This window comes from Eubalaena glacialis, chromosome 6, assembly GCF_028564815.1.
Source record: "Eubalaena glacialis isolate mEubGla1 chromosome 6, mEubGla1.1.hap2.+ XY, whole genome shotgun sequence".
In the NCBI taxonomy this organism is placed as follows: Eukaryota; Metazoa; Chordata; class Mammalia; order Artiodactyla; family Balaenidae; genus Eubalaena; species Eubalaena glacialis.
This window is the reverse complement of record NC_083721.1, coordinates 43,399,751-43,412,164: the sequence shown is the minus strand read 5'-3', so window position 1 is coordinate 43,412,164 and position 12,414 is coordinate 43,399,751. Positions and strand designations below refer to the sequence as shown.

Sequence of the window (12,414 nt, the reverse complement as noted above, 5' to 3'; positions counted from 1 at the left end):
GGGAAGGTGAAAATAGGAGGAAGGATGAAGAGGTTCCAGACTAAGAACACTGCCTGAGAAGACACCACACCAAGGAGGTAAGAACTGGCAGGGTGCTGAGTTGCTAAACCCAGGCATTAAGAGCACATCTCAGGAAAGCAGCCTTAAGCAAAAGGAGAACATGCTTGTTACATTCATACACAATCACAACTCAATACAACTGTGTATTGAGTCTAAAAGGAACCTGACATACCTCTACTTAAGGAACCAGTATCATAATATAGGTAATAATGTGGCCTTCCCAGAAGTTGAAAGTGATCACTTAGCTCTTATTACAGTTATCCCTGAGTCTTGAATTATATACCAAACTAGAAAGGCTGACATGGAAAAGACTCTGTTGTAAGATGTACAGTATGTTTCTACTAGTAACAAGTAACATATAGGGATTGTTGGTACTCTGATACATAGCCACAAACTTGGTGTTAGAGCAGCCTGTGTTCAAATCCCAAAACTGCCATTTCCAAGCTATATGACCTGGGACACATTATTTAACTTCTCAGAATTTCATCAGTAAAATGGGCTAATAAAAATATCCATCCCATAGGGATGCGGTGAAATTACATAAGACATGCAAGTAAGGTGCACAATGCTTGTGGCACACAGTAAGTGCTCAACCTATAGCTGTTCTTATTACAGAATAAAATTCAAGACAGGGAGTCTACAAATGAGACCAGCGAGATGGGCAGGGACCAGATTATAGAGGAGGATTAATGGGTTCAGTTTTGCACATGTTGACAGTAGTGCTTGTCTCACACTGAAGTCTGACGCTGGAGGAGAGACCTGGACTGGGATTATGAGACATATACGTGGTAGTTAAAACCATAAGAACAGATGAAAGAGCACAGAAGGAAGAAGAGCCAGGGGACAGGGGACACAGAACCCCAAGAACCTTTGAAGAAACCCTTAAAATTGTAGCCAGAAAGAAATGACACCGAAGAAATGGCAGCGATGGGAACAGTTTCCAGAAGGGTTAAGAGATGAACAATATCAAATACTACAAAGTTTTGTAAAATAAAAGTATCTTTTTGGTAATTGCCACAAATTAAGTACCTCAGAAATAAATGCTCTCAGCTTTTCCCAAACCCTGCAATACCAACGCTTTGAATTTATATGGCGTGTCTTGATAGTTCAAAGCTATTTTACCCTATCATTTATCTTCATGCTGTCCCTGCAAGTAGAGCAGATACAAGTTACCCAAGGTTACAGTGCTAATAAAAATTAGTTAACAGCAGTTTCCATGGGAAGTTTAAAGACAATGGTTTGTAAAAATAATTATTATTATTTTAAAGGGCAACTTGAACCATCTCGTTTATCCTAAAATTTACTCACATTTACACACACACACACACACACACAGATACAAACCAGACAGCCAGGTAGTCTGGCTCATTTTCATCAAAATATTTTGGAATTTTTTCCCCACATTTCAGTCTATCACAATCATAACCTACTTCCTAGAGCTAAGAGAAGGTAGATTACCTAGTAATAGGTAGATTACTAAGGTTATGAATTGCATGTTGTTAATAAAACCTAACCATGATGTTAATGAAAATCTAATAATGGCATTTTTCTATTTAAAATCCTTAAACAGAATCAAATCCAAACTCTGCAGCCTCTTCTTCTGCCACTCCCCAGCAAGCCTTTAAGGCTGGGGTTTCTCCCAGTCCTTCTTGATCATGCATGTTAACACAGCAAATAAACCTTAACTTTTTCATGCAACTTTTCATACAGTCTTCTCAACTAGAACCTGTCTTAACTCTGCAGCCCCAGGATCAAATGTGCTGAGCATACAGCATGCATCTTTACTGAATGAAACAACATAAACATACTTTCTGATCCCCCATTTACTAAGTAAACACTAAGTAAAATTAAAATATATAACTTTAAGTTGAGAACATACTATAATGGATTTAATTTATATAAATCTTCACATCAAAGTAACAGTTCAATATTAGAGAATGTAATTAAAATTACCTATTTTTTTACATCAAACTGACTGAAGTTTTCTGAATAAATTTACATGCTTATGGTTTCAAGGTAATAATTAACAGTGAGAAATATTTTTAAAACTAAAATAATTCTGAGTTAAAAAAAAAAGTAGGGATTAAGAGAGCCAAAGACTGTTTTACATATTTTATCTCAGGGTCCCTTTTTATACAACAGATATAGAAATTAATATGTCTAAAATATAAGCCACATAATATTAGCGTTTTGAACTTAGACTCAGAAAACATTTGAATTCTGAATCTTTTCTGAAAGACATTATTACAATCTTTTGAACATTTACAACTCTAAACTTCCTCATCTGTCAACTAAGGAAGACAATACTTCAAATGACATAATTACATAAAAGCTATTTCTAACTTCAAAAATGTTATGCAAGTTAAAACACTTCACTGAAACACTATGAAGCAAAATTTAACACATCAAAATTAATATTTATTACTTAAAATATTTAAGATTACATGGAGCAATTTAACAAATAACAAATACATATGAAAAGGGACTTGGGAATACTGTTTTATGATATATGTGTGAGAAAACAAAAAACTTACCACAAAAAAAATTAATACAATGAAAAAATTTTACCAAAAACATTTATGTTGTGATTTTATTATACAAATGCACTATTTTCTGACATTTTAATTCAGATTGTAGAGTCCAGGATAATACTGCATCAAAATAACTCTCTAAATTTATGAAGCACTAAAAAGAGGGCAAAACTTGGGGTTATATGCTAGCTTTGAAGTCCTGATCAAGTGAAATTCTTAGTATCAGTTTGTTCATTTCTAAAATACAAAGGGATAATGTAAACTATGGACTTTAGCTAATGATATATCACTATGTTCATCAATTGTAACAAATATACCCCACTAATGAAAGATGTTAATAATAGTGGAAACTAGGAGGAGGGAGGGTATATGGGAGCTCTCTGTACTTTCTGCTGTTTTTCTGTAAACCTAAAATTGATCTAAAAATAAAGACTATTTTTTTAATTGAAAAATAAAAAATAAAAATAAAATAAAATATAAAGGGGTAGAATCAAAATATCTCTAGATCCCTTCCCTAAAATTCTGAGATTCTTACTATGAATAAACAAGAAGCTGTAGGGGGATAAAAAGAAGTGTAAGATATTCCAGTTCTGCCCATGGCACATCAGATAATCCTTGTTAATCTGTATGTACAGCTTAATTAAGAAATTAAGAACCAGCAATTTCTATAAATAGTCTAGGATTTACAGTTATATTTACTTAGACCAAGAAAGATGGCTAATAGGGTGCTGTTTCCCCACTGAAAAAATTCCTAGCAGAGATAACATACCACATCATGGCATGTTTTACCAGATACCATACTGATACACAGAAAGCACCAATCCACATTGCTTACTGTGACATGTGAGTCTCTTCTTTTAGACTTGGCCACAGTGAATAACAATCTACTAATAAACTTGAATTAAAGCTTCAAGTAGGCTGAATTGTGACAAGGAAAAACACAGATGGGTAAGAAACTAGTTTTAGCTAGTGGTTACCTCAGGGAAGGGATGGTATGAGACAAATAAGGTGCAGGGAGCTTCAAGGATTTATCCATTTCTTCAGAAAAAAACTGAAATGTGATGACCAAAGGTTAATATTTGTAAAACCTAGGTAGTGAGCACATGAGTACTTACTATATTTTTCTTGTTCTTTAAATACTGGTAAAAATATGTTTTTACTATTTTAAATTATACTACATAATTCTTGCTGCCAAAATTACTTCCTTTAACTTGATGTTAATTTTCTGCCTCTCTAGGTGGGCTATTCCTGAAATCATGCTCATGGAAAGCATAGGAAGCACAAATTTCTTCAAGACCCAGGTAAAATTACACCCTTTCCAAAATTCTGCTTCCAACCCTTGCTAGAATCTTGGAAAGCATCTTTAAACTCATATATTCTATCATATGTTATATTACCATTTCATCAACTAGATGCTACTTGGTATAAATAATCGGAGTTCTGAGTATGTAAATGATAATATGTAAGGGTGAGGACCTGCTGACGGGGTCCAGATATTTACTGAGAACCATGACTTGACAGACCTTGTGTTCTGTGCCCTGGATGAAGGCTGCTCCCTATACACAAAATAAATTTCAACAGAGATTCAAATGTTAAAAATTAAAACATAAAAGTACTAGAAAAAAAAAGTATAGGTGAATATAATCTTGGAGTGGTGATGAACTTCCTAAATATTATACTGAAAGAATGATACATTTGAATTAAAACAATAATGTTTATGCTTCAAAAACCATCAAAAAAATTAAAAACATAACAAAAGAAAGAAAAATATCTGCAACATATACTAGAGTGAAAGGGTTACTAGTATAAACACTTAAAAACTCTTTTGGAAAAATCAATAAGAAAATGGACCTGTGCCAATAGAAAAACAGCAAAGGGAATCACTGGGAAATTCTCAGAAGAAGAAATACAAATGTCTAAGGGAAGAAACTTTTAACCTTACCAGTAATCAAGAAAATAGAAACTAAAAGCAGATAACATTTCCCCCATAACCTGGAAAAAATGAAAAAGTGATGGCTCCTATTTTTTGAGGAAAAAAGTACTCTCTTACCCTGCTGGTAGGAGTAGAAATTGGTTTAAAAAAACAAGAAGACTTTCTGAAGAGCAATTTGGCAATATATATCACACACCTTAAACTTTTTCATATCATTTGATCTAGAATTCCATTTCCAAAGACATTTATATAAGGATGCTCACCAAGGCATTGTTGATAACAGTAAAAAAAATTTAAACATTCTAAATATTTAATAACAGGAATAATTAAAAACACTTTGGTGAATCTATTCAACACATTACTCTGCTGCTATTAAAAAGATGTTGAGGGCTTCCCTGGTGGCGCAGTGGTTGAGAATCTGCCTGCCAATGCAGGGGACACGGGTTCGAGCCCTGGTCCGGGAAGATCCCACATGCCATGGAGCAACTAGGCCCGTGAACCACAACTACTGAGCCTGCGTGTCTGGAGCCTGTGCTCCACAACAAGAGAGGCCGTGACAGTGAGAGGCCCGCGCACAGCGATGAAGAGTGGCCCCCGCTCGCCACAACTAGAGAAAGCCCTCACACAGAAACGAAGACCCAACACAGCCAAAAATAAATAAATTAATTTATAAAAAAAAAGAAATGTAAAAAAAAAAAAGATGTTGAACAAAAATATGTAATGATGTAAAATGATGTTAATTATACATTAAGGCAAAAATAAATTAAAAGCTATGAAATATCACTTTATTATCTCATTACTGTTTAAAAAAATTTACATGTATGTATGAGATTCTACACCAAAATACAAAAAATGGTAATCTCTGGTGGGTGAGATTGTGAGTTAACTTAAATTTGCCCCTTTCTGCTTAACTGTGCTTTCAATGTTCTACAATAAACATGCATTACCTTTAAATAACAATAAATATACATTACTTTTAAATGTTTTTATTTTTTTTGAATTTTATTTTTTTTATACAGCATGCTCTTATTAGTTATCTATTTTATTAAATGTTTTTAAATAACAGCAGCTCCTGTCCACAAGACATCCTGTATGACTAGGCAAACTGAATAAACATTACAATACATGGTAAGTAGAGACCAATACAAGGGGCTCATAAGCAAACACAATGCAAGGTAAAGAATCTAGCTGGATTTCAAAGAGTTTCCTGAAGGAGAGAATCTCCCAAGTGAGATTTAAGTATGATTAGGAACAGTCAAAAAAGAGAAGGGCATTCAGGGAGGAATGGAGAGACTAGAGAACTTAAATACCCCAAATCTGGAATGACAGGAAGAAAAAGAATGGCTTATGATGAGTCCATATAGCCAGGCTCAGGTCAAATTGCAAATATTCTGTAAGTAATAAGTTTGGATGTTATCCTGAAGGCAATTAGGAAAGACTTAAGGTTTAAAATCAGCTGCATACAAAAAAGATCATTGACAGTATGGAGCATTAATCAGAGGGCAACAGTGGAAAGTCTGTCAAAGAGATCTGGGAGAGAAATAATGGAAACCTTATCTAAAACAGAGCAGTGGGTATGAAAAGGCTGAAAGAGTGCAAGACACACAAATTGTATTAAGTAGGTATAAACCAAAGGATTTGATGATTTGAGATAACAAAGCACAAAGAGGTGTGCAGGATTACTCTTGGTTTCTGATGTGGGTAAAAGGAAGGCAGAAGCAATTCGGCATGAGAGAAGACGTAAGTTCAGTTTTGGATGTGTTGGGATTGAAGATTCTGTGGTAACTGGTATGTAAGTCTTAAGTGGTGGGTGAGTCTTTGTGCTGGAAATATGGACTTGAGAGTCAATGTTGAGGTGGCAGCTGAAGTCTCTCTATATGGTGCGACTGATCATAAAGGGAGAATATGTAGAAGAAGAAAAGAGAGTTGAAGACAGAACCTGAAGCAAACTTGGGAGTCGGACGAAGAAAGGCTAACTGGCAAAAAGAGATAGAAAAGGAAATAGGCAGAAAGGTGAAAAAATTTTAAATTCAGGAAAAAGAAATAAGAGAATTCCAAGAAGAGAGTGATCTTAAGTGTCAACTGATGCCAAAAGATTGAAAAGCATCCATTGGATTTAATAACCAGGCAGCATCTGGTGTAGCAAGAAAAACTGAAGGGTCTGGGTGAAAGCCTTCTACTGCAGGAAGTTAAGGAATGCTTGAGAGGGGAGGAAGCTGAGAAGGTACCACTCATACATTGCCAATTGTTAAGTGTGGAGTAAAGGGAAGGAGGAAGGGTAGTGGCTGCAGGGACAGGGTTGTTTAGGATGGTAGACACAGAATAACAACCTCCCAAAGATGTCCACATCCTAATTCCCAAATTCCCTAATTGGCAAAAGGAACTTTGTAGATGTGATTAAGCTAAAGGATCTTGGATGGGGAGCTTATCTTGGAATATCCAGGTAGGCCCAATGTAATTACAAGAGTCCTTCCTTATAAAAAGGAAGCAGGAGAGCACAGAAGAGAGAAGACATTATGATAAGACATTATGATGTTGGCTTTGAAGATGGAGGAAGGGGGTCACAAGCGAAGAATGCAGGCAGCCTCTTTCTTTGCTGGAAAAGGCAAAGAAAAACAGATTCTCCCCTAGACCCTCCAGAAAGTATGCAAGCAATCCTGCTGACCCATTTTAGACTTCTGATCTCAGAACTGTAGGATAATAAACTTGTTTAAGTCACTAAGTTGATAGCAATTTGTTACAGCAGCATTAAGAAACATTTCATTTGGTTTATTTTTTAGGTAAGAGAGGCTTGAGCATGTTTACGTACTAAAGGAAGAACAGAAGCGAAGCTCTGAAGACAGAAGAGAAAGAGATTTTGTATTTTTGAGGATAAAATTGGACAATAAATTTTTGGATAGAAGTGTAGGTTTATTCTTGTATCCCAGAAGTTCTTTCTGTGATCTCTGACTGAATGCTGAACCCCTAAAGTTCCCAGGAAATGGGAAGAAATGGAATTAAGCGCACAGGTGTAAGAATTAGACTTGGAAAGAAAAAGGAACCCTTCTTCCACTAACAGAAAGAGAGGAAAGGAAGTTTATCTATACTGATAAGTATAAAATGAATTGAGGACGGTAACCTACTAATCAGCACTTATCTCCTAAGATCAGAGGTATTTTTTACTGAGTAACTACTATGTGCAAAGCATCAAGTACTTGCATACATTTTCTTTCTCAAAATGTTGTAAAACAAAAATTATCCACACTTGACTGGGGGGAAAGTGCCAAAACTCCTAAGATTCAGATGCAAATCTGTTTGACTCAAAACACTATATTGAGAAATCTGGCAGACACCACAATAACCAAGTGACCAAGGTTAACAGCAGCAGTAATAAGACATATCAAAATCATGTACCCCTTGATATGATGTACTGAAAAGGACATTTCACCTCCATGGTATTTCCTTTACCCATTTATGAAGCAACATCTTTGTAAGGGGTATTCTACAAAACAATTGACAGGTACTCTTCAAAGTCTCAAGGTTATGAAAGACAAGGAAAAACTGCATAACTATTATAGATTGAGGGAGAACAGAGACACAACAAAGCAATGTGGAATCCTTGATTAGATCCTGGACAGGGGAAAAAAAGCATTAGATGTTAAAACGAGTGACTTCAGAATAAAATCTATAATTTAGTTAATAGTACAGTACCAAAGTTAATCCCTTAGCTTTGATCACTGTATTATGATCTCAAAATAAAAAGTTAAAAAAAAAAAACCACTATAGTGCACTGCTTCTACAGGAGCAAGCCACTTACCTATCTGTGAGTATAGCTTTTAGTCTATTCAAGGTTAATTTTACATAGCTGCGGAGCCTACGTTAGGTTCTGTCTGATGGTTAACAATAGCAGATACAGTGTTCCTGAATTCTCTAGCATCCTGGTCTGACTCCTGACCTAGACTGGTACTTTTAACTCTTGACCTCTGACTCCTGCCTTGTCCCTATCACACGTTCTGAACATGCCATCTAATCCCTGATCCCAGTCTCTAGAATAATATGCTCGTTGGGAGAGAATCTAAGTGAGAACAGGTGGGTAAATCCAAAGGGTGTAGTATACAGTAGTTAAGTCAGCAAAGTAATCTCAGAACATAGTGTATTAATAATGATCATCTTCTCCCTTACACACACTCACTTCTCACACTTACAAACATATCTTCATAAAATATAAACGTGGGGGACTTCCCTGGTAGCGCAGTGGTTAAGAATCCACCTGCCAATGCAGGGGACACGGGTTCAATCCCTGGTCAGGGAAGATTCCACATGTCACGGAGCAACTAAGCCCATGAACCACAACTACTGAGCCTGTGCTCTAGAGCCCGTGAGTCACAACTAATGAAGCCCACGCACCCTAAGGCCCACGTGCTGCAACTACTGGGCCCACGTGCTGCAACTACCGGGCCCACGTGCTGCAACTACTGCAGCCCACGTGCCTAGAGCGTGTGCTCCGCCACAAGAGAAGCCACAGCAATGAGAAGCCCACGCACTGCAACGAAGAGTAGCCCCTGCTCGCCGCAACTAGAGAAAGCCCGCACACAACAAAGATCCAATACAGCCAAAAAATATATATACATATGTATGTATAAAAACATGAAGAGGAATCTCAATAAGGAACAGCACAGCCTAAAACTTAAAAAATACAGAACAATATACCTAAGCGCACAAAATTTGATATATTTTTAAAATCAGCTTGCTCACCTCTCATTTATTCCAGTAAATGGACTACTTCCTTAATATTTACTTAAGGATTTGCTAAGGAGTAATCAAACTACATAAAATACTATGCAAATATTATTCAGCCACTATTATGAACCAGGCATTGAACAAAGGTACTTAAAAGATAGGTGTAACCCAATTTGTTTTTAAGTCCTTTAACAGTTAGCTCTATCCAACATTGAGAGATTTTACCCATGTCCTTCATATTATGCCATGATCTAGATCAGTGAGGTCCAATAAAAATACACTGCAAGCCACACATATAAGTTTAAATTTTCCAGTTTAAATTTTCTAGTAACTGCCTTTTAAAAAATGAAAATAAAAGGTGAAAATAAAGTACATATTATATTTTATTTAATCCAGTATATGCAAAAGTTATCATTTCAACATGTAATCAAACTGAAAAAAAGACTGATAATTTACCTTTTTCCCTTCTGCATATTAAATCTTCAAAATCCACTTTGTATTATACACTTACTGCATCTCAATTCTGACTAGCCAGATTTCAAATGCTCAACAGCCACATGCAACTAGTCACTACCCTATTGGACAGCTCAGATCTTGATGCTACTACTTATTAAAGAAGAAAATAAACTGAGTTATAGGGTTAAATGTCAATTCTGCTTTATTAATCAAATCCAATTATCTGTTCTACTTGGAAATCAATACATCCTCTGTTCTCTGAACTCTGTCTTTTCTTTAATCATCCCAGAGACTATTATACTATAGCTACTGGGAGAAGCAAACACAAAGAATGATAAATTAAATTGAAAATCCCTTTGGAGTGCAAAGTTTTTGAGTGTTTTTAGTTAAAAGGACACATGCTACTACTGTGCTCTCTTACAAAAATAAAATATATTTTTTAAAAACCAGACATAGAGAAAAACATAAAGGGCCATCTATTATGAATAACCCTCCCATCTTAGTAGAGACTGGGCAATCAGACCAGAACATGATTAAAACAAATTAAATCAGAGTCTACACACCCAAACACATCTTTGACTCTTAAAAGTTGATCACATCACTTATATTTAAAAGATTCACATCCATTTAAGAGTTAATAATGGGAGAAGAATTCAAAAGTTTCATTTAAAGCAAATTTCCAAATATAGGAATATAGTTTTCCTTGTAAGTGTAGCTTTTCAGAGCCATTCTTTAAAGGATAGTTCATCCTTATGGCAAATACTTATTTGAAATGCTAATGATTGAGAAACCCAAAACTTTTGCTATAATTTACCCTTGGCCTAATTCTAAAGTAGAATTATAAAAAATCAACATTATTTATAAAGACCAACGAACTTAAGGTTTCTTTATTGGTTGAGCAGCTCAATTTTAAAAGCATCATTTTCACTGACTTCTTCCTAGCAGAGTGCCTGGCACATGGTATTTTCTCAGCAAATAAATGAATACCAAGTAGCAGGCTCTAAATATTAATACATCTAGCATTCAAAATGAAACATCAAGAAGTGGACTCTTTCAACTAAAGGGCTTAATCTCATATAAAAATTGAAGCTACACTACAGTTAAGAACACTTTCCATCAGTTATTCTCATTTAATACAAAACTCCTAAAGCATAAATACTATCATTCTCATTCAATATGAGGAGGATGGGGCCGAAAGTGGTTAAGTCATATAATTATTAAGTAGTGGAGCCAGATTTCAAGCCCAAGTTCTCAAACAAAATGTGTGTGTTGGGAAGGGGTTTGTGGATGTTATGAAAACTATATTCCATTCTTCCCTATTAAAAAAAAAAATTCCCATTACAAAAGTTTCAGAGGAAAAATACACAATTCCACACACACACACACACACACACACATAAAATCCACAACTTTTTAAGAAATTAGGACCCATTTAAATTATAACAATAATAAGCATTACGAATGAGAACTTAACTGCAACTAAACATTAAGTCTACGTTCTCCTATCGCTCCCTCAGGGGATATATCAAACTGGGAGGGAAAGCATCCCCTGCGGCCTGGGAGACTCGTCCAGGCGCAGAGAAGACAAGCGGCGCCCCGTCCGACCCTTGGGGCGTAGCTGTCCCCCTCCCCTAGGAAGGCACCCGGCCAACCGGCTCCAGCCTACCTGACGGGCTCCCGCCACCGCTTGAACCAGCTGCAGCAGTTGGCCATCAGACTGAACATCCCAGGCCACTCCTCCCGCCACCTCCCATCCGAGCCCGGAGCGGAGGTGGGCCGCTGGTTGTCCTGGGCCGAGTCTGGGGGGCCGCCGCCGCCGCCGCGAGGCGCCCCTGACGAGGATGGGCCCGGAGGAGAGGCCGGGAGGGAGGTGAGGGCGGTCAGTCCGAGAACCAAGGCCAATAACCGCGCCGACCAGCGAGCGGAATACTGCGCTCCTCGCCCAGGCACAGCGAGGCCAAAGGCACAATTTCACAGACCCGGGAAGGGTTTGCGGGGCCGACCAGAGAAAACCCCCGCGTCAACGTCCTGACGTTCCTCCCAGGCGCGGAAGGCCCTCCCCAAGCACCGCCCATGCACTTCTCCAATCACCGTTCGACGGCCCGCCGCAGAGGGCTCTGAGTGGCTAAAGCGGCCCGGCTCCCCGCCCCCGCCCGGGAGGTGGGAGGGAGAAGGGGGAGTGGTCTTGAAGAGGGAGGGGGAGGGGGAGCTGAAGGTGGTTCTCGTAGCTAGGCAACGGAAGCGTCTAGAGATGAGTTGAGGGATTTCCGACAGATCTTAGGCTAAGACCGATCTGCATACCCATCCAAACTGTGTGAGGGTGCTGCTCCTCGTCTGTCTCCAACCCCAACTGAGATCCAGAGATCTCAGGTCTTGTGCATGTTTTGTTTTGTTTTGTTTCATGAAGCAAGGATGAGGATCCTGTGGAATTCCAGACAACTCTGGCTGCACAACTACAGAAACAATACACTGGGGCAATTAAGTTAAGAACGAGGGGAAAACTCATTTGCTAACTATCCAATAGTTCAGATGAGAGTGAATTTTAATCTGTATAACGTTTATTGCTGTTTGTTACATAAAATGTGAAATGGAATTTTATGATATTTGTTGTGTGAGGGGTTACGTTTACAAAAGAAATAATATGCTCATTGTAGGAAGTGTGAAAAAGACTGAAAAAGGAACAAGATGAAGAAAATAAGATCTCACACTCACCAC

General features: G+C 37.5%; 1 protein-coding gene across 1 annotated transcript in view; it reads right to left on the bottom strand.

Moving 5' to 3' along the window:
- The window catches only part of ARL13B (ADP ribosylation factor like GTPase 13B), a 72,872-nt gene extending 61,141 nt beyond the window's left edge, over window positions 1-11,731 (bottom strand). The window contains exon 1 of the mRNA XM_061192997.1: window positions 11,366-11,731. Coding sequence (XP_061048980.1) covers window positions 11,366-11,424 — 59 coding nt within the window. The 5' untranslated portion in view covers window positions 11,425-11,731. The remainder of the gene's footprint in view (window positions 1-11,365) is intronic.
- Between the last annotated feature and the right edge of the window lie 683 nt (window positions 11,732-12,414).